Source organism: Mytilus trossulus, chromosome 6, assembly GCF_036588685.1.
Source record: "Mytilus trossulus isolate FHL-02 chromosome 6, PNRI_Mtr1.1.1.hap1, whole genome shotgun sequence".
Lineage (NCBI taxonomy): Eukaryota > Metazoa > Mollusca > Bivalvia > Mytilida > Mytilidae > Mytilus > Mytilus trossulus.
This window is the reverse complement of record NC_086378.1, coordinates 10029987-10052212: the sequence shown is the minus strand read 5'-3', so window position 1 is coordinate 10052212 and position 22226 is coordinate 10029987. Positions and strand designations below refer to the sequence as shown.

Sequence of the window (22226 nt, the reverse complement as noted above, 5' to 3'; positions counted from 1 at the left end):
TTTATGATTAAAATCATCTTTTCAATATTATAATTATCCCATAATGTCGCGGCATTGAAAATTATAAAAAAAAAAGTAACAATAATTATGAAGTCACTATTTGTTTGAAATGGTACATTTAGTCAGTGACTTCCAGTTAAAACATATATACAAGACTTTTTTTTTATTAAAAAGGTTGTGGTGCTTCTATTGTTTCTCTTGGTTTCTAAAATCCTCTAACCTTATCATATTTTACACCCAAGACTTCTGGTCATTGGCGTATAGTGCACCTAGCGAAGTAGATTTCAAAAACATGCCGTATGTTGTAGGCTAGTAAAATCTTTTGGCATAGTAAAAGAAAACTCTATCTCAAAAAAGGGGCGGAAGAAACCTTGAAAAATCCTTGAAAAATAATGTCGTAAGGATACTAAAAGATAAAATATGAATATTTCGAAAATAAATCTTTATTGATATAGATGTATACTATTTCAACCTTTAAGATAATAACAAGTACTCGTCAAACGAAATAATACATCAAAAGTATCAAAGCATTAACAAGAAGATCGGGGTAACGAAGAGACTCACCTCTATTTCAAAACATGAAATTATTATCATAAATAGCACAAATTGTATAGAAATAAAATTGTCTGTGGCTTCTAACTGAAAACGTTGACATTCACAATGATGATTGAATATAGCACAAGAAAAGGCATTATTTAGTTTATTTGTATTTTTGTTTTAATAATATCCAAAAGCATACAAATGATGTCTTTGTTGTTTGGTATAGATTGTGGAGAACATTTCCACTCTGGGAAATCAACCACATGGACTGTTATTTATACTATTTTCTGTTTCGTGACAAACATCATCTTAACTGTGGATTCCTCTTTTTTTCGAGGATACGAATTTTCTCGCATTGAGAAAATCTTACAATCGTAGTCATTCAATTTCGTGGGTTTTCCAAATTCTACAACCCAATAAAACATTTGTATTTCGTTGAACATTTAGTAAACATCCATTGTTCGACTGTATGTACAAAGCCATTTGAAATTGTTATTCCATGAATAATAATGTATACCCACAGTAAACTGACAAGAAGGTCTTATTACATCCTCAATCCTAAATGGCCATTTAGTTTCTCTTAGGTTTCACATATAAATGAACGTCCTGTTGGATGGAGATCTTCTATAAACACACTCTCATGCGAAATAACACGTCTTATAGAAGATATTGTTTCTGTGAAATCTTGTGAAAATCCACTATCTAAAACTGAAGCAATGTCATTCGAAGATTTAGATCTTGTAATAGATTCGGGCGACAGTTTAAATACATTTGATTCTCGACACTTGACACTTTTCACACTACACATAGAACGAGAACGGACTGATGATGTTGAAGTTGTCGAATTTGATCGTCCTCGAATGCCACTTGGTTCGTTCAATCGTTTTCTGTCGGTTAATGTTGAAGTTGTTGTCGAATTTGATCGTCCTCGAATGCCACTTGGTTCATTCAATCGTTTTCTGTCGGTTGATGCAGATTTGACTGAACGCTCAACAAACGGAACCGAATCAACATTGATGTATTTTGAAAACGTCGATTTTTGTGACTTTGAATTTTGTTGATTTTGTTCTTTTGAATGCGAAACCGTATGTCGACGATTTTGTTGTGTTAATGAAGTTGAAACTGGTTGCCGTCGATTTTGTTGTGTTAACGGAGGTGAAACTGGTTGCCGACGACTTTGTTGTGCTGTAGGAGGTTCAAATGAAAGTCGATGACTTTGAAGTGCTGGCGACGGTGAAATTGACCGTCGATAACCTTGTTGTGCTGTCGAAGGTGAAAAAGAATGTCGACGGCTGTGTAGTTCTGGCAATGGTGAAACTGATTGTTGACGAGTTTGTTTTGCTGGCGAAGGTGAAACTGATTGTCGACGTCTCGGTGATGTCGGTGATGCCGAAAATCGTCTTTGATTCAATATTGGTTTTTGTGATAACGGTGATTTATTTAGCACAAGGGATGAAGTACTTGGTCTCTCATGTTTCTGGTTTAAAAAATGTTCACCATCTTCATCAACGACAATTATTTTTGGAATTATATTCATCAGGCAATTTTCACTTCTATTTTGTATTCCTTGTTCTTTCATCGCAATCAAAATATTCACTCGATGTGTAATAGTTGACTATATTCCAAACTTATCGATATGTGTCTTTGAATAACAAGATTAATTAATCTTAAACCCCAATATTTGCTGTATATTTGTAATACGTTTTATGCAAATTTATTATTACACTTAATCCTTGTAAATTAAAGATAGATGCCTCAATTTAAAAATGTTAATCCTGTTCTGTTTTTAATATTAATTGTTCACACCAATAACACTCTTATCCAAATGACGTTTATATAAATCCAAATTGACAATATTAGATCATGTTCGTTCTAGTTAATTTTCCAAAAAAGCGGATTAAATATTAATTAGACTATTATAAATTATTGTTATACAACACGGACTGTTTATAATTATCCTTGCGTTTAAAATGATGTCAATACTGTTGTTTCTGTTTACAGAAACATTGTACATAGTAACAACTATTTCATAATAATGTTCAAATGCTAAAACGGGATGAAAACGAAAAAGCTATCTCTTAAAAATTTCAAAAAATCAACAGAAGCAGAAATAGTACATTATGACAAATTCATTAATACAAAATAACGTACAAATCGAAGTTGGATTTATCTTTAGCATGAAAAATTCATATGAATCGAATTTTTCTATTGTATCACAAATAGAAAGAAAAAAAGGATATGACATTGAAAAAAGAATATGACATTAAAACAGATTACGATCATATTAAAAAATGCAAGATTATTGACATTTTTATCATGTTTATTTCTTTTTTTAAACCTTTATCTCGAAGGCATAGTGACACGAACGTTAAAATATTAAAATATCGATGCTAAATATAAATTTTAATTGGTTATAATTATGCATACGTATGCCTGCGTATTATAATTGTTTATACATGACGGAAACATTTTAATAATATATAGGGATAAAGTTCAAAGTTGTTTTTATAAGTCGATTAAACTTACAATTGATGTCAAATATTCAGTAAACAGACTATATAATGTATATAATCACAAGCTCAAGTGGTCTTTCCAAATCGACTAATTAGCAGTATAAGATATACACACATGCAAAACTCGGGCACAAAACACAATTTTAAACTATATTTTAATGTATGATATACTATATGTCAAATAAAACTTTTGACTACAATTGTAATCAAAATCTTATAATTGAAGATGAAAATATAAAAAGAAGATGTGGAGACCAAAGGACACAGAAACTAAAACTTATAGGCATATGCAAATGTACGTCCTTCAACAATGAGCAAAGTCCATACCGCATAGTCAGCATGTATTAATATTGAATTAATTTATCCAGTGTGTGCAAAATTTACGTTGTAATTTGTTTTATCTCGTATCTCTCTCTATAAATTATATAAATGTTAATTTCATGCATTTGTCTTATGACGATACATGTATATGTTTATTTACGGAGGAAAACATGTACTTTTATATTGCTGAAATCTGCAATGACATTTTATTGACAAGTTTCATCCTATATTGCTTTTATAATTGTTCATACTATGCATACATATTTTAGTGTCTTTAGAGTGGTACTTGTGCAGTATAGTATATGTTTTAAGAAATTTTTTATCAACTATTAAAAGATGTAAGAAGATGTGATATGAATGCCAATGAGACAACTCTCCATGTATGTCACAATTTGTACAAAGTAAACCATTGTATGTCAAAGTATCGCTTTCAACATGAAGCCTTGCCTCATATCAAACAGCAAGCTTCCATGGGCCCAAAATGACTAGTGTAAACCCATTCAAACTGGAAAGCCAACTATCTAATATATATAAACAACGACTCGAGAAACGAGATACGCTCATTAACCACACCAACAAACGACAACTACTTGACAACAGGTTCTTGACTTCAGACATGTGCAAACAAATGCAGCGAGTTATTTGTATGTTTTGTATGAAGAGGTGAGACTTAAATACAATATTTTCTTGTCTATGAGTCGATCTTCAGTAAAGAGACTAAGTCACAATTTATAGAAAATACATGCACAATATCCTTTATCTTAAAGATTTGAAAAAGTAGAATATTTAACACAGCTGATACATTTTATAGCATCAGAAAAGCTAAACATCTAAAGCGGTCAAACAAAACAAAAGCATTAAATCACTTCCAGCATGAATTGCACCAGCATGATAATTAAATTGGTCCCATTTTTGTAACAAGGTTTTTTTATTGGTCAAAAGATGGCTCTAGTCTATCTTGATTTATAATATCGTGTCAACTTAGGCTCAATTCGTCTCCTTTGGTCAATTACTGATTTTGAATTGATAAGTATGAATTAATGACAGGAAATAAAACTGCTTAGAAATAAATATATTCCACAATATTATACTGCAAATCCAACGGAGTACAAATTGAAACAGCTTTTAACATTTTGTCATGTAGAACTTTACAAAAACTTAGCAATATTTTTAAAAATTCTTACACGATACTTGTGATTTATGTTGGTTTTTAGTTGAAAGTTATGGTAGTTTGTAAATTGACATTTGCTATATTTTCTCATGTATGTACAGTAGCATTGTTATGTTTAGTGTAAATGTATTGAGTATAAACATGTGTATACGTGTATATATGATGTCCTCTTGTACACCTATGTGTCTGAGAATTATTAATAAAGTATTGTCTATTGGACAAATTTATTATTGCTACGCACCACGGAATTAGTTGCATTCAATATTCGTACAATTTTTAAATTTTAATTCATAAACGGTTCTGATTGATTGCCTTATGAGGTGGTAAAGGCTCTTGTAGCCTGCTATCCTGGCCAAATCTGAGAATCTACATTCTACTATCGGTTACAGTGAATCAGAGTACAGGTCTAAGTTTCTTTTGGCTTGACTGGTCTTTCAAATAAGAAACACGTCATGGGCAGGAGAAGATATTAAACACAGAAGAAAAGAAATAAGATTACATTATTTATATACCCGACTAACAGTTATTGCTTAAAGTTAACACAATGCATGATAATGCGAACCACTCTGTGCCTTCGTAGAAAGGTCTATAGTAGATTTCAGTAATATTTTACAAATGTGTTTAAGCCTACATAATTAATATGTAACTCTCTAATAAGGACGTCTAGTCTACAAGTGTAAGCAAAGATCATATGATCTGGATTTTTAATCTCGGTCATTTATAAATCGGTTATATGATAAGATAGCATACATTTAAATCCATATGTATAACTGAAATCGTCAGAAAATACTTTTATTTCAGTATATCCGTATTCTGCAAAAGTTAGATAATCTGGAAATTTAAACTCGTCCATGATAGGATTACAGTTCAATATTTATCCGAACATAAGCAGATTAGAAAATTACTGTATTTTTATAACATTATAAACAACACATCGTTTTAACAAATATAAGTTATACCGTATTATGGTTGCAGGTGTTGAATGTACGAAATTAACAGTTTAGTACATTGTCTTTATTGTCAAGAATATATAAGAACCAACTATTTGCGAAAGCAAATTTACAGATCTAACATTGTTGGGTTGATGTTTAGGCGAGTTGTATATACATATATATATATATATTGATGGTTCAAAAAGCAAACAAGGGCACATCATATTTGAGTCTGATTTCTTTATTTTGAAAACCACATTACATTTTAAATTATGTCATAAAAATATGTTTGCCTCACAGTATAGTTTACAACTAATTCAAATGTCTACCAATATATTCATATTCGGAAGTCCAAGCTTCCATAGCTGTACTTAGGTGTACATAGGTAAGATTTCAAAAAGGAGTAGTGCATTTTCTGTGAAAATCCTTGGAATTTATTATTAAACTTGCAAGTTAGCATGATTTTCATTTTTCTGAACATCAATGAGTACATAACCTTTGATAGTTACTGTATGTTGATATATACTGATAACATTGATAATGTTTATAATATTATCATATCAAATCTAATATTTACAAATAAATTTTATTCAAAATTTGCGATGCAGAATATTGTATATCCGATCTTGTCTCTTTTTGTGTCATTTAATTTGGTGCAGTCATTGCCTGTAGTGAATACTAAATATGGTCCAATAGCTGGTCTTCAGGAAAATGGTGTCAATGCATTTCTTGGTGTTCCGTATGCTCAACCTCCTATTGGAAACCTAAGGTATGTATTTTGATAGTTATGTTCCTGCCAGCAACTTACCAAGTCAGGAAATGGAAGTTGTTACATTGTCGTTTCAGTGTTTTTGTTGTGTCTGTTGTTTCGTTATTTTCCTTTTAAAGTTGATGTGTTTGTTTCCCTCGGTCTTAGTTTGTAACCCGGATTTGTTTTCTCTCAATCGATTTATGACTTTCGAACAGCAGTATACTAATGTTGCCTTTATTCATTTAGTGCTTATTGTGTCAAGTGCCTTTTCAATTCAGAAAGCTTTGCTAATAGATTTTAATTAATATGCGTCGATGGCAATAGGCTATTTTCTGCTCTTTGGTCGGTTTGTATTCGTTTCCTATATTTATTTCTTAATTTTCAAAAAGTTTTACTTAAGGAAGCTGGCTTGTCCTGTTTTGGTTTTTCTGTCAGATTTTCGGAATCCTCTGGTTTTATCCATTTGAATGCCTTGAAAAAATTTGCCCGGTAACCCCCATTTTTCTTTTTGTATTTTTTTTACATGTATAATGAAAAGTCATCTGTAAAAGTCTTATAAAATTTTTATTACTTTTTAACAGTTTTTGAGAACTTCAACTTGTCAATGATAAAGCTATGAAAAGTCAAGAGAGAATATTTCCCCACCAAAATTTCAATGGCTTATATTTCGAAAACAATTTGCATGGTGACCTATGTATTTTTTTTGCTCTTTGGATTCCTTTATAAATCCCCTATCAATATAAACTGGTGTTTTGAAAAGTTTTAAAATTACTTTGAAACTGAGAAGCCAACTCCCTTAATTATGTGGTTTAATTGAACATTTCCATAATTAAATATATTTCGTTCATTTGCGTTTACGGCTATGAATAAAAATGAAATGTTGTGGTTACGTCAGCGAAACAACAACTGATTCAGAACCTTACTAATACGGCTTTTGACATGGACAAGCGTCTATCTCCAAGCAAACTATATCTCAAAATATGTGGATAATTTTAACAGGTACTTAAACTTTCAAAGTTCTGATATCAATACAAATAATTTTGACGTACAACATTCAACAACCCGACTCTCATGGTTCGTGAACATGCGAGGGGTTTAAACTTTATTCCTATATCTTAATCATAACAAGAATGTACTAAACAAATTGATATATTCATAGATCGAATCTATTTTGAACGACACATCAAACTCTAATTTTGCATACAAATCCTTTTCAGATGGAACAATCCAGTAGAGAAAAGCAAGTGGGCGAACACATTCAACGCCACTCAGTTTCAACCTGGTTGTCCACAGAAAGGATGCAAGGACACTAACCCATCATTCGTCTGTCCTGATAAGGTAAACAAATTGTAAACAAGTCATTGTAAACAAGTCATCCCCGTAACTAAGTAACGTATATGGCTTAAGCATTTCTACAAGTCATAATCAAAACGTAACCTTTGTGGCATCCCAGTCCCCTTTTAAAAAAAACTAAGTTTGCATCTGGTTAATGCAATCCTCTTTAAGAACACAAGTTTTCTCACTAGCTTTGAAGATCATTACCATTCTTGTTACAATGGGTGATGTTTCATTGATGTTTAACTTAACCCTCATTTTATTCATATTAAAATAATTTCTTTTTTTAAACTCAAAATATCAAATATAAGCATGCAAATAACAAAGATGTGGGATAACTCTGGCATTTGTATAAAAAAAACCTATAGCAAATAAACATGGTACTTCGAATTTTACTTCAGACTTCTGAGGACTGTCTATATTTGAACATTTGGACTCCTTTGAGTGCTAATGCATCCACAGATCTTCCCGTAATGGTATATTTGCACGGAGGCAACTTTGTCCATATGAGTGTTTCTTCTATGCTGTTTAACGGCCAATATTTTGCAAAGTTGGGACAAGTAATACTGGTAACACTAGATTATAGACTTGGTAAATATGAATTTAAACTCATAACTAGTTACTAAAAATATACGGGTAACACCAGATAATAAACAAGGTAGTCATTTAACCGGTAATACCGGATGGTAACAAGGTATTCACATTATTCCGGTAACACCGTATTGTAAACAAGGTAATCACATTATATCAGTAACACCAGGTTATGAAAAAGGTAATCACAAATACTGGTTACACCTGGTTGTAAACAAGGTAATCACATTATATCGGTAACACCAGGTTATAAAAAAAAGTTTAACCACGAATACTGATAACACCCGGCTGTAAACAATCTAATCAATCACATTATACCGGTAACACTAGATTGTAAACAAGGTAACACCATATTGTAAACGTTATCATATTATATCGACAACACCAAGTTATAAGAAAGGTAATCACATTATACCGGTACCACCAGATTGTAAACAAGGTATTCACATTATACCAGTAACAACAGAATGTAAACAAGGTAATCAAATTATACCGGTAACATCTGGTCGAAACAAGGTAATCATAATATACTATAAATATACTCCTGCAAAAGAACCGTAACACATCAAATTGTATCTTTGGAGTGACTATTTCTATTGAATGTAATTCTTTTTAATGGTTGAAATAAGACCAAAATAAATATCCGTGCGTAGAACTATTAAAATTATTTTATAACCCTAGAATGATGCATATTTTTTTAATAACTTTCAAAATGCATTGAATGTGTCAATTATTTTAGGCGCACTAGGGTTTCTGTTAACAAAAGATACACCCACTCAGAAAGGGGCTACAGGCAACTATGGTATTCTAGATCAACAGTTTGCATTGAAATGGGTGGCAGAAAATATTAAAAACTTCGGTGGAGACCCAAATAAGGTATGACTAGTATATACGAAAAACAATTTATGTAATGTACAATCTAGTTGCAGATTAGGGAAATTAGGGAATAATTTTATTGACACTTAGGTTGTTAATGTGTTACAAAAGATACTCCTCTTCAAGCGCGTCATGCAGATTTGATTGGTAGTTTAATAATTCATCAAATGTTGGTTTGTGGTGAAAAAAATCTTTTTTGATAATTTTGTCTTATTTCTTAAGTTTCTTTACTTTTGCATATTATTTGTATAACCTTATAGGGTTTACTGGTACCTCACATTATTTGCAACCTGTTTATTTATGTCAAAATAAATTCTAAATTGTTCATATAGTTTGCAAATACAGCTCTTTCACAAATCACGCTTCTTTTGGGGAGATATTTAATGCTCATAGATATTTAATTTACCTACTGGTTCTCAGATATGATCTCCTTGTTTCATTTCACAACATATTTACCAGTAAGAATAAATATGGAAAACGGAATGCTGAGGAAGACTGAAAGCAAGGGGAGGGGTAGCACAGAATTTAACTATAAGTTTAAACCCTTGGAAGTTCGAGGCGTATACATGTTGAAAATATGACAACAACAAAAAGTTTTGACCTTTGAAAAAGGTGCTAGTAGTAGTCTATTTGAAATGTCCATTCTATGATACATTTTTTGACGACGCTTCATATCAATAGTAACACAGTTTTAGCCGTTAAAGGAGTATCTTTGTAAAACTATATTTAGTATCAGTAAATATTCTATGTTTACAGAAATGTAACCTCTAACGGAATCCTTCTATCTTGTTAGGTAACACTGTTTGGACAAAGCGCAGGTGCCCAGTCAACTATTATCCACTTAATGAATGCTGAAAGTTCAATGTATTTCCAAAAGGCAATAATAGAAAGTGCTCCGATATCTATCCCATTCAAAGACAGGACTGAAGAACTTTTCCTTGGAGAAATGATAACACTAGAACTTAAATGTCAACCAAATGACATGGAATGTCTTCGTTCTAAAACTGCTGATGAAGTTGCAATAGCACAAAAAACTGTCCGTGGTTATCCAAGTTCATTAAAACTTTTAGAGTTCTTTGAACCTTTGGGACCGTTTGTTGATGGTAAGGTTGTACCGTTTCAGCCTTTAGAGGCAGCACGGCTTGGTCATATACAGAAGAAGCCATTTATTATCGGATCTCTGACCGAAGAAACGAGAATTTTTATATTTGAAGCATGGAATCGTACAATTGGTCCTACATTGTATACCGAAGCACTTCTAGCAACGTTTGGACGCAACATTGTTGACATCCTTGGAATGTATCCCCCGAACAATCCGGATGACGAACGCGAGGACTTACAAATTTCGTCGACTGATTTTATATTCACCTGTCCGACGAGAAATTTTACCAGATCAGTGAAATCAGAAACAAGCATTGACGCATGGGTTTACATTTTTGATCATTTCTTTTCATTTGATGGCTGGGGGAAATTCACAGAATGTAACTACCATGTGTGCCATGGCTCAGATATTCCATACGTGTTTCAATCATTTCGTTACAGTTCTAATTTTACCACAACACCCGAGGAGAATATAATGTCTGACAATTTGATAAACTATTTTGCCAATTTTGCCAAAAATGGAGATCCATCAGTAGGTAATTCAATTCCCGTCAATTGGCCAAAATATGACAAAAATACTAACTGGCAAAGTTTGAGATTTAAAACCCCAGCCAACGAGTTAGACAGTGTATTCAGGGACGAATATTGTTCATTTTGGGATGCAATAGGGTACAATGCATAATTTTCGGCTTTATTATTTATGACTCATTGGATAATAATTAATTTGTATTTTTAGAATTATCCATTTGAGGTCTATACTTGAATTACAGGTAATGATCAGCAATTTAAATTATATTTGTTACATATTAAATAAATTATTGTATTACATATAGATTGTTTAACTGCTAGAAATACATCGCTGTTAATAAAAACAAGAGTTTATATTTTTCAAATGACGTTGTTTCATAATTTTGTAACTACGTGATTTTTAATGGAATCTATTGATGTGTTGGTGAAACGTCAATGTGACAACAAACTAAAAAACAACAAATCTGCAAATAAACAAACAGGGACTTTCTATACTAAATAGAAGCAAATAAAAGTGCCCGTTTTAAATGACATGATTTGATTCCTTTCAGAAGGGATAAACATTAATCTGATTTAAACACAAATTTAAATTGAGAAAAACGAAAAGATTACAACAATGGTTAAATAATATGAATGTGCCAATCAAGAATTGCGTTACATTAACATGCTGTGAATATAACTTTTTTTAAGCGTATTTTTAGAAAACACAATTTATGAGGCACAGCCTCGCTTTCTATCTGTTTGTATGCCTTGTACAAATATCATTGATATTTCGAGACAAGGTACGGTTATCCTTTATATACTGCAACTGTAATAACTGTTCCAAATGAAATGTTTGGGTTAAAAACTCTCATTTCTTGTTTTGGAGCGGACGATGTAAAATTTCCGCAAACATGTATGTTTTATTGACGTTATAAAAAATCTCTACGGAAAATCATTGTCTCCGTCATAAAGAAGGCGATATATACGGTCAGTGACCATATATCACAAATGCATGACTATACGGTCATTGCAATTTGACTGCGCAAACAGCACAGCTGCAGTTACTGTATATAACTTATTTCAACGTTCTGATCCAAGCGTATTTTTAGAAAACACTATTTATGAGGATAGAACTTTAACAGTGGCGGATCCAGAGGGGGGTTCCGGGGGTGCGCACCCCCCCCCCCCTTTATTTTTGCCGATCAATGCATTTGTATCGGGACATATGTTTTGTAAACCCCCCCCCCTTTTGCCCTGGGTTAGCACCCCCCTTTCGAAAATTCCTGCATCCGCCCCTGTTTAATTTATTTTGTCGATTAGGAAAGCAATAAATATGTGTCGGGGTAAATTAGTTATCAAAGGTACAAGGATTATAATTTAATACGCCAGACGCGCGTTTCGTCTACATAAGACACATCAGTGACGCTCATATCAAAATATTTATAAAGCCAAACAAGTACGAAGTTGAAGAGCATTGAGGACCAAAAATTCCAAAAAGTTGTGCCAAATTCGGCTAAGGTGATATATTCCTGCGATAAGAAAATCCTTAGTTTTTCGAAAATTCAAAGGTTTATATTCAGGAAATTTATAAAAATGACCACATAATTGATATTCATGTCAACACCGAAGTGCTGACTACTGGGCTGGTGATACCCTCGGGGACGAAACGTCCACCAGCAGTGGCATCGACCCAGTGGTGTAATTAGTTATCAAAGGTACCAGGATTATAATTTAGTACGCCAGACGCGCGTTTCGTCTACATAACTGACTCACTGTCATAAGACTCATCAGTGACGCTCATATCAAAATATTTATAAAGCCAAACAAGTACGAAGTTGAAGAGCATTGAGGATCCAAAATTCCAAAAAGTTGTGCCAAATACGGCTAAAGTAGATGAAGAGCATGGTAATCTATCATTGCGATTATACAATTTTCGATTATTCTATGACCGATACAGTAAATAAGATATGAATTTAAAACGCACAAAAATATCATAGCAAAGGGGCAAAATTAAGATATGTTGGTTTAAAGGAAGACAAGAGTACGCTACAGAATATAAAATATCAAATAACGGTCACAATTTTAAGGAAATACCATGTGCACTTTATGGGTAATCATTATTGTACTCGACCACTGCACTGAAATATTGTCCTTTTTTCTTAATGTTGGTAATCAGCTTTCGAGGTTAAAAAATCGAAATTAAATGTCAATAGAGCTTAGAGGAGCCTGTTGTTCAGGGATGATTTTCGTTTGTTAAAATGTTTCTAGTTTCTTGTTTTCTGTATAGATAAGACCGATGGTTTTCCTGTTTAAATTGTTAAATAATTGTCATTGTGGGGACCTTTACAGCTTGCTTTGTGAGCCATGCTCCGTGTTGAAAGCCTTACTTTGACCTATATCATGTACTAGTATATACAAACTACTACTCATAACTAATAGTTTAGTATATAGACATATAGATATATTATGCCTTTATTATCATTTGTTAAACATAATATCTTCAAACACAAACTGAAGACAAAGCGGCTACAAGAAACAAACTAAATGAACCAAGACTAGGATTAAGACAACACAAACTTGTGAAAAAAATACCTCTTTTTGTGAATTCTTGAAAATTGCAATACTTCATTTCTTTTCAACACATCTTACAGGGTCTATTCGGAGAATAAGGTTACATGAAAACAAGAAAGGTACATAAAGGTTATATACTTAGATGGGAACCGACCACAACGTCCATCTTCGGTCCAATAGAAGATTTGGAAAAATCTTTAGTTAGTTGCGAAAAAATCATAACGAAAACTTTGAATCTTAATTAAGATTTATATTTTATTTTAAACAAAACTTCAACAATATAGAAATAAATATAGTGCATTGGTTATATAAAAACACATAGGTTGCATTCGACTTTCATTCTATTTGTGCATGCATCTACATGTAAGATATTTACAGTCACACACACATGAAGCAGACAAATAATTCTTAAAGTTATATTTAACTAAAAAATCTCCATTTTACAACCAAAAAAAAATCACATTTCATATTTGAATAATAGAGCATTAGATTGATTTGTAATGAAATTCAAATATCTTTCATGCAACCTTGAATAAATTCACACGATGTAGTCTTCAGACCCGAGTCAGTATCTGCATAATAGTATTTAAAAAGGCAAAAACTATTTTTCTACCAACAAAGGGTGTAATGGCCATATAAAACATATTTTTTACACTTAAATTAACATAGTGTTGCACTAAAACAACCTTTAGGAGTTTAGATAGTCATTTGTAAAAGCCACTATTATTTCTGAAACTAAAGTTTTTTTTCTATCAGAGTGATTGTGTTTTTCCTCAAATTTCCTCTCAAAATATCAGAAATATCTTTATTATATTAAAATACACTTTTCTTCAATTTTAATATTTAATAATCAGTCCTTTCCTGTAAAAAGTATTATTTTTCATTTGCCTGTCTTTTGAAATATCACTGACGTATCTATCGGAGAAATGAAGGGGTAAAAGAAGCCTTTAAACAATTGAACGTGTAGGGATTTAGAGTTTCATTTAATTGAGGTTTGAATAGTTTTAAAAATCTATCTGTTTTCAAAGCAATTCATCAAATTTCTAAATTTCATTATTCCACCGTCTATGATAATTTCACCCGTCCCGTAAGCTGTGATTGCCCGCATTCTACTCGATATTAACTCCCGAAATACTTTCTCCGTAACTGTTATCTTCACATCATATGACGGTTCTTTACCGTGGTGAAATGAAACAATGGCAACCGAATTTCTGATTGTTAACTTAACGTTATCATCGGTATCAGAAAATGAAAATAACAAAGAGTTGTTAACATTCATACATTCCTCCGCTTTAAATTTAACAGGCATTGCCATGAATAACTGTCTTATAGGAAGCGTTTTAATTCCCATTTGTCTATTGCGCTCGGAATTCCGTATTTCTATTTCAGCTGCTTCTTCGAACGCACAAGTTAAATAATAGTTTCTTCCACAGGCGCTTACTTGCCTTGCACCCAGATAAGTCAATGCATCTATTTTGATGTCTCTTGCTTCGTAGTTATCTGAATGAATTATGAGAAGATATGAAGATAATTCTAAAGCCCATTGAAAGTCTTTTTCTTTTAGTGCTTTTTTTGCTGCTTCTAACATTTTATCAACTCCTATTAGCTTTACCATTCGTTCTGATTTACTCTTTATTGTTAAAGGTTGGAGATCTATAGGGTTGCCACTAAACCACCCTAGATACGAATTAAAAACACCTTTTACCGACCACGCAACAGTTCCATAAAATTCTTTTAAATATGGGTGTCTGGCTAAATTTTTTGGCAATGCTACTTTTTCAACAATTTCCTCTGATGTGAAGCCTTGGTTTATATATCGTACAGTCTGATCGTGGATATACTGAATCGCATCTCTATAAACTGTTAATATTTCCCTTATATTTTCTTTGCCACTCACAGGTCGAGTATGGCTGGGAACTAAGTGTTGTGTGTCATAAGTTAACATTAAATCTAATGATCTAACCCATTGCATTAAATCACGGGAGGGTGTGCCACGAATAGCATAAAGATTTGGAAATGCTTTATAAATGTCGTCTGCGCATAAAAGAACCTGTTTTTCAGGAATCCACACACCTATCTGGTCGTCTGTTTCTCCGGGAATATGTATAATCGTCATATTGATTCCTGAAAACAGAAAAGGACAGATTAATTTAAAAATGTTTTCTTTGTCATATTTCCCTTAAAACCAATATAAAAACACACCACATTTATACAGACAAAAACATGGCGTTAATGTATTTCCGTTCTTACTTTAACAATTTTACAGAAACCAAAGAAAAGAAATTGTTGTTTGCGTATCTTTTTTTTTTCTTTTTGGACAAGAAACGATTAACGCCTTAAATATAATCTCTTCATCAATTTGTACAATCGACATTAACTACTTGGTCGCATGAAAAGCGCCTCGATATCGATATTTTAAAGTTCCAATCAAAGGAAATATGGAACATATATTAATGAGATGGGAACCCAAACATGTAACATGTCCACTCTCAGTCATTTTGGAGTACACATCCCCCCCGCCAAAAAAAAATTTGGATCCATTGCTGCAGTTCATGCAATTTTTCAACACTACATGTATGCATATAAAGGTAGGTAGGTTGATGAAATTACATGTTAAAAGAACTGGGGCATTCCTTTAAAGGTAGACCACAAGTATATATTTTTTGAGACAGATTTTTTTTATAATTTGCCAAAAATAAAGATTTTACTATGCTTTGTCAAAAATTTAATAAAAAGTATAGGTCACCGTGCTATTTTTCAAACAATGAGTCGTTGAAAATTGCCAAAATTTGGTTAGTTTGTTCATGAAAAAAACACATCAGTTTGCATAAAAAAAAATCTATGAGATAGAATTTTGAAATAAATTGAGAGAAGAAAGGTTTCATAATATGTTTTAAGAAAATAAAAAGAAAACATTGTGTCACCGAACATGTTTTCTTGCTACAAGTAAAAATAAAAAAAATCCCTATTAGCCCAGTATAAATTTTGTAATAAAAGAGTTATCTCCCCTTAAAAAGCTCATTTGAAAAAAAAAATGATTTTAAAACCCAAAAAAATGATATTTGTTAAAATATTTTGAATAATACGATTAATTAACAAGTTTTCTTCAAATAGAAAAAAAAACAGTCTAACTATTGAATTGGAAATCTGTCTCTAAATTTGCAGATTTAGGCAAATAACTAGACCGATTTTGTACTGTGATGGTACAATCCAAGATGGCGGTATACCATCAATCTACCTTAAGGCAAAGATGTGACTTTGCCCGTTTGATAGGAGATGTGGTGTGGTTACCAATTAGACAACTTTTTGTCATTTCTTGGACTTTTATACTTAACATATGCGGTATAAGGGCTCTGCTCATTGTTAAAGGCAGTACGGTGACCTATAGTTGTTAATTTCTGTGTCATTTTGGTCCCTAATGAAAAGTTGTTTCATTGGCGATTATACCATATCCACATCTTCTTTTTTTATATACGCAAGAATTTCCTAAATGAAATCGACATAACGATTCGTATGTCACCATACCGCTTTCAACAATGAGCAAAACCCATACGGTATAGTCGAACATTAAAGGCTCACCTTGACATGTAAAAACTAAAATGATAAAAAAAAATAAAAAAAAATAAAAAAACTGACATTGTTTGTAACAATACAAGTATAAATGTATAAACGAAAAAGTAAAGTCAAGCAATAAAAAAACATATTCCATTTTTTTTTAATTTAGAAGGATACATAACTTACCAGCTAAAACTAAATCTGTTTTCTGTTCATGAACAAAATGTGTGGGATAAACAACACCAAAAGTTGCTTGATCTGTACCATATCTTAATTTCAATCCAATACCAGCATTTATTTGGCCTGGTAAATGGACCCCAAATTGTCTCATTGAGCGTTTGTAAGTAGCACCGTTGACGGTTGAGAATACTCGAGTAAACTCTCCAAGAATTCCATCGTGAGCCCATATATCCGGCGGGTTATCTTCGTCCTCTATGAATGCCTGTAAATAAGGGTGGAAATTACAAAATGGCGTTTAACATAAGAATAAAATACTCACTAAAACATTTCAAATTATACTTTGTATAGTTTTTTCACACATCTATTATATATGATTTATGCAAAACTTCAAGTAAAGGTTAAAAGTTAAACTTTTAATTCAAAAAAATACACTGGAGACACTGGAACGATAGTCTTCATAACACTGACCAACATAAACTCAATAAAAAAAACTGGGTCCATATATCAGGTGCTTCAGAACTTAAAGGAATGTAAAAATACATAATAGTTTTTTTTCAATTTTTTCTTATCCCTTTCTTTTCCTACATATGTTGTGTTGTTACACCACTATTCCGAGTTACGTTAAGGGTTCATCCTCACACAATTACTAAGTCTGCTAAATTTTGTATGTGCATCTCCCAAGTCATGCGCCTATAATTCAGTAGTTGTCGTTTGACTTTCATGAAATTACTGTCCTACTTTGTTTTTCTCGTTTGAATCGTTGCCCTTCTTCATTTGCCGTGACCTTATCAATTTATCTTATAATAAGTTCTGTTCAGTATTGCTCATTGTTGAGGGTTTTAATACCAGTAAAGAGAAAAGTGAAGAGAAAACACGTCAAAAGTTTTTTTCGAATCATAATTAAAGATTTAAACTGTATTTCAATCTGAATGCAGCAAATTGACGAGAAACATCACAAGTATGTCAAAACATACCAAGACAACTTCCTTAACTGTTAAAATACAAACCTTAGCCCCATATGAATGATCGGCATGGTTATGGGTATAAATCAGCGCTTTTATTGGTTTGTCTGTGACATTTCGGAACACCTTCAATATTTCTGCAGCACTCTCTATACTTTCTGTCACGTCAACTATAACTAATCCCTCGGGACCTTCTAACAAAATCGAATTAGCTAATGCGAATCCTACAGCCACATATACACCATCAGTAACCTGTCAAAGAAAGCTTAAAGAAGATGCAAGAAAACTTCACCTGGACAGTAACTCAACAACAAAATATATTGTATATTATTGTATCAACTTTTTAAACTATATTGCACAGACATCTGTCTATTGTTAAGACTATGCGTTGACCTTAATTGATATACCACATACTTCAATTTCTCAAATCATGAGTAGTTGTGGAAGAAACTGGTGGCTTATTGATAATAAGAATATAATCTGGTCGTTAGATTTCTTTTTTAAATTGTTTCCTACTTTTTTATGCAAGGACCTCAAAGCTATTTCTACGCTATGAGTGTTTCAGTGTTGAAAATAGTATGATGACCTATATTGTTTACATCTCAGTCCTTTGGTCACGGGTTGATAATTGTTTCATTTTCAAACTAGAAATTTAGCAATCGAATTGATTAAAATAAAGATAATCGAGAAGAAAAGAGCAAGAGGTGCAAGAGTCTGCGAAAAAAACTAGAATAACGGGAATTTCTCGTTACATTGAAGACCTGTTGGTGACCTTCTGCTGTTGTTTTTTCTATGGTCGGGTTGTTGTCTCTTTGATACATTCCCCATTTCCATTCTCAATTTTATTTATACCATTTGAGCCATTTGCACGCTGTACATTATAACCGTATTATTTGTTTTTTAACAATTATGGAATATAATAACTTTTATATACATGTATGTTAAATGTTAACGGTAGTCGTACCTTAATCAGTTCTGGTTGACTGAATTCACCGGAATGTTTTAATAGTTCTTCATCTGGCATTGCATTTTTGATAATTCTCTCAGCATACGATGGTCCTTGTATACTGTGAATTATTCTACTACCAAAATAACCAAGTAAGGCCACAAACATAACAACCAAGGCTAATTGAGGACCATCCATTTTTATTTTTGGGCTTTATGATATTCAGATGCTGCAAGTCCTGAGTGTTAACTGAAAATTTAATTGTTTTGAAACTATATTTACTATAGTTTGCAACATTTAAAAATATAAAACATAAAATATAATACAGATAAGGTTGTGTACAAAAGCACAAGAATATGTTCAATGTACACGGATGGCCAACTCGCACTATCATTTTCCATGTTCAATGGACCGTGAAATGGATAAAGAATCTAGTTTGGCATTAAAATTACAAAGCTCATACTATAGCATAGGAAATATGTGTACTAAGTTTCAAGTTGATTGGACTCCAACTTAACTACCTTGACCAAAAAATTTAACCTGAAACTCGTACTTTTATTTTCATTGTTCAGTGAACCATGAAACTGGGATCAAAGGTGCAATTTGGTTTCAAAATTACAAAGATCATATCATAAGGAACATGTGTACTAAGTTTCAAGTTGATTGGACTTCAGTTTCATCAAAAACTACCTTGACCAAAAACTTTAACCTGAAGCCGGACAGACGGACGTACAGACCAGAAAACATAATGCCTCTCTGCTATCGTAGGTACAGCATAAAAATATTGCATCATGGACCACAGCAACTTCCGAACGATGGCACATATGTGTTATAGAAAGCTGACTGTTTTATTTAAAAGGTAATTAAGCTTTTTAAAACTGAGTACGGACTATAAAGTGGCACCTTGCTAAATTTCTTCAGTAGGAAATGAACTCGAGAATATATCATACAAATTTTCCTACGATATTTCATTAAATAAACTTTTTATTATTTAACTTACATTTTGCCATTCGTATTTCTTACGACGAACAGAATTACTTCAATCATTCACCTCTCAGTTTCATCTTTTCCTTACTTATTTCAATCCGTTTTAAATATTGTATACTGCCTTAATGATCACATATATAATAATGACTGTTTAAATTTGTTTGCTGGGCAATTATGGATTCGGTAATTTCCGCTAAAAAACGAAGTTTACCGAATGATCTCATCATTCATAAATCTCATCATACATCAATCTCATCATACAAAAAAAAACGTATAATGTTGTGAACACTTAATATAATGTTGTGAGCACTTAATATAATGTTGTGACCACTTAATATAATGTTGTGACCACTTAATATAATGTTGTGACCACTTCATATAATGTTGTGAACACTGCATATAATGCTGTGAGCAGTGCATATAATGCTGTGATCACTTCATATAATGTTGTGAGCACTACATATAATGCTGTGATCACTTCATATAATGCTGTGAACACTGCGTATAATGCTGATTATTAACATAAGGCAGTCGTGGCGTTCCATACTTCCACACCCCTTTGATGCCAAGAAGGTCTAGTACTATGATTGACAACGAGACAGCAACAAACGACATCTACTGAATTTCTTGACTTGGGATAACTTTGACTGAGCCCATACAGAAATGGCGGAGTTAAACATGTTTGCCTGCCATCGACCCTCCACTAACCCGGGGATAGTTAAATCCAAATATGAGAAAAAAACTAAAAAAATAAGTTGAAAAAATGTAACTTATCAAATATTCCTTTCATTAACACAACACGTTAACGCTTATTGTATGAACTGTCAAGTTAAAGGAGGCATTGTACTGCAACATTGATCCTTCCTGTATATTCGCAACCATCGTAAAATAGGCCTACATGTATATATGCTATACAATTTATAGACCTAATTATTTATATTACTAACTGTATAATTATTACATACCTGTATGATATATATCTCCAATATGTACATACATCGTCATAGTTGTAGTTTGTACTCGACTTTGTACTAATAACTAAAGTACTTATACTAAGATACCACTGAAAAGTTTTATATAACTGGGACGTAATAAACTGTTGAAAGTAAATGCACACAAAATAGATAAGAGTTATGTAAATATGTGTACTTCCAATAATTATTTAAGTCAATATCTAGGACAAGATACATTCAACATTCAACGTATCTTAAAAGTTTAACGCGTATAGTTATATAGAGTCTTCTGTTCCCGAGAAAGAAAACCAACAATTGTATGGAATTCTTACATTTTCCAAGATTTAAGGATATTGCTATATATAAACATGTAATATATACAGTCTTTGTGGGATTTAGTTAAGTTTGGTTCGCCGAGATAATCGTACCGCATCTTCCTTATTATTTCTAAATGTCAAACACCCTATTAAACCTCAACAACGATGTTTAAAGATACCAAGTTTATTATTGGCACGACATACACGCGTTTCCCTCAACATGCTAACGTTAAGAGTCATTAGTGGTGATCGTAGGAAAACTGATAAAAGACTTACTCAAATTCGAAGATGCCGAACATTAAAACAAAAAATTCCAAAAAGAGGAACCCGCAAAAAATGGCAAAGACAATCTATAACCGGGTTAGAGTTTTGAATCATTCAACATTTTAATTCATTCATATTAAGAAATTTGACTGTGACATTTCTGATTTCATTACATTCCATTGTAAACACAAAAGTGGTGACAATACTTAGTCTATAGGTTTAGAACAACGTCTAGGACGAAACGTCCAACATCATTGGCATCGAAACTGCAAGGGTTGATTCAACGGTCTGGTTGTAATAACTCATCAAACATGTCAAAGATACCAGACGTATATAAAAATGTTGTTTCCATATATTTGATAGCAATATAATATGGAAAAAGTTGGAAGATTTCTAGGGACAATGAACACATTCCCAAACTGAGTAAAGTGAGAATATATTTATGTGCGGTTCGCGTATGATTTTTGAAGTATGTAATTTACTCTATTGTGTTTTCACAATAGTAGTAAACCGGTTTTGGCGGTCAGTATATAATGAAAGTCTGCACGAGATTTAACTATCGAGGTTTGGGCAGTGACCATTATCGTACGTTTCCTTTGTATTGAAGTTTAATTTTCATTAAGAAATCTGTTTTTTAATGTATTGAAGTTGTATGTAAAGAATTAATGTGTTTTGTATATATTTTGTAGATGTTTGATAGCTGTCTTTTACCGGTATTGTTGATTGTGTGATGTTTATAAACCGGGATTTGTTTTCATAGATGCATGGTTGCCGTATTCAAAACATGAACTGTTAATGGTGTTTGATATTGGAAATATTGTGATCTCTGGATCTATATTTATTGAAATTG

The 22226-nt window shown here is 32.4% G+C and overlaps 3 protein-coding genes across 3 annotated transcripts; 1 reads left to right on the top strand and 2 right to left on the bottom strand.

Annotated features, from left to right (window-relative positions):
- Positions 1 to 1120: 1120 nt before the first annotated feature.
- On the bottom strand, positions 1121 to 2119 carry LOC134722314 (uncharacterized protein DDB_G0271670-like). Its single transcript, XM_063585923.1, has one exon. The coding sequence runs from the start codon at positions 2117 to 2119 to the stop codon at positions 1121 to 1123; it is 999 nt and encodes a 332-aa protein (XP_063441993.1).
- Positions 2120 to 6066: 3947 nt separating this feature from the next.
- On the top strand, positions 6067 to 10925 carry LOC134723184 (cAMP-regulated D2 protein-like). The gene is made up of 5 exons (XM_063586816.1): positions 6067 to 6246; positions 7446 to 7566; positions 7965 to 8154; positions 8894 to 9030; positions 9824 to 10925. The coding sequence occupies exons 1-5, from the start codon at positions 6080 to 6082 to the stop codon at positions 10811 to 10813; spliced, it is 1605 nt and encodes a 534-aa protein (XP_063442886.1). The 5' UTR covers positions 6067 to 6079; the 3' UTR covers positions 10814 to 10925.
- A 2600-nt stretch (positions 10926 to 13525) lies between these two features.
- On the bottom strand, positions 13526 to 20938 carry LOC134720760 (linear primary-alkylsulfatase-like). The gene is made up of 5 exons (XM_063583242.1): positions 20808 to 20938; positions 18874 to 19104; positions 17955 to 18161; positions 16954 to 17209; positions 13526 to 15336 (listed from the first exon to the last, which is right to left on the bottom strand). Exons 2-5 carry the CDS (start codon positions 19051 to 19053, stop codon positions 14225 to 14227), a joined length of 1755 nt encoding a protein of 584 aa, XP_063439312.1. The 5' UTR covers positions 19054 to 19104; positions 20808 to 20938; the 3' UTR covers positions 13526 to 14224.
- Positions 20939 to 22226: the final 1288 nt, after the last annotated feature.

Excerpts from the sequence above, each read along its gene's own strand:
- LOC134722314 (XM_063585923.1), bottom strand. The coding sequence starts at position 2,119 with ATGAAAGAACAAGGAATACAAAATAGAAGTGAAAATTGCCTGATGAAT.
- LOC134720760 (XM_063583242.1), bottom strand. The coding sequence starts at position 19,053 with ATGGATGGTCCTCAATTAGCCTTGGTTGTTATGTTTGTGGCCTTACTT. Across the intron at positions 17,210-17,954 it reads ATCATTCATATGGGGCTAAG|GCATTCATAGAGGACGAAGA; the intron begins GTTTGTATTTTA and ends CCTTATTTACAG. Across the intron at positions 15,337-16,953 it reads AACAGATTTAGTTTTAGCTG|GAATCAATATGACGATTATA; the intron begins GTAAGTTATGTA and ends TTCTGTTTTCAG.
- LOC134723184 (XM_063586816.1), top strand. The coding sequence starts at position 6,080 with ATGCAGAATATTGTATATCCGATCTTGTCTCTTTTTGTGTCATTTAAT. Across the intron at positions 7,567-7,964 it reads CATTCGTCTGTCCTGATAAG|ACTTCTGAGGACTGTCTATA; the intron begins GTAAACAAATTG and ends ATTTTACTTCAG. Across the intron at positions 9,031-9,823 it reads TCGGTGGAGACCCAAATAAG|GTAACACTGTTTGGACAAAG; the intron begins GTATGACTAGTA and ends CTATCTTGTTAG.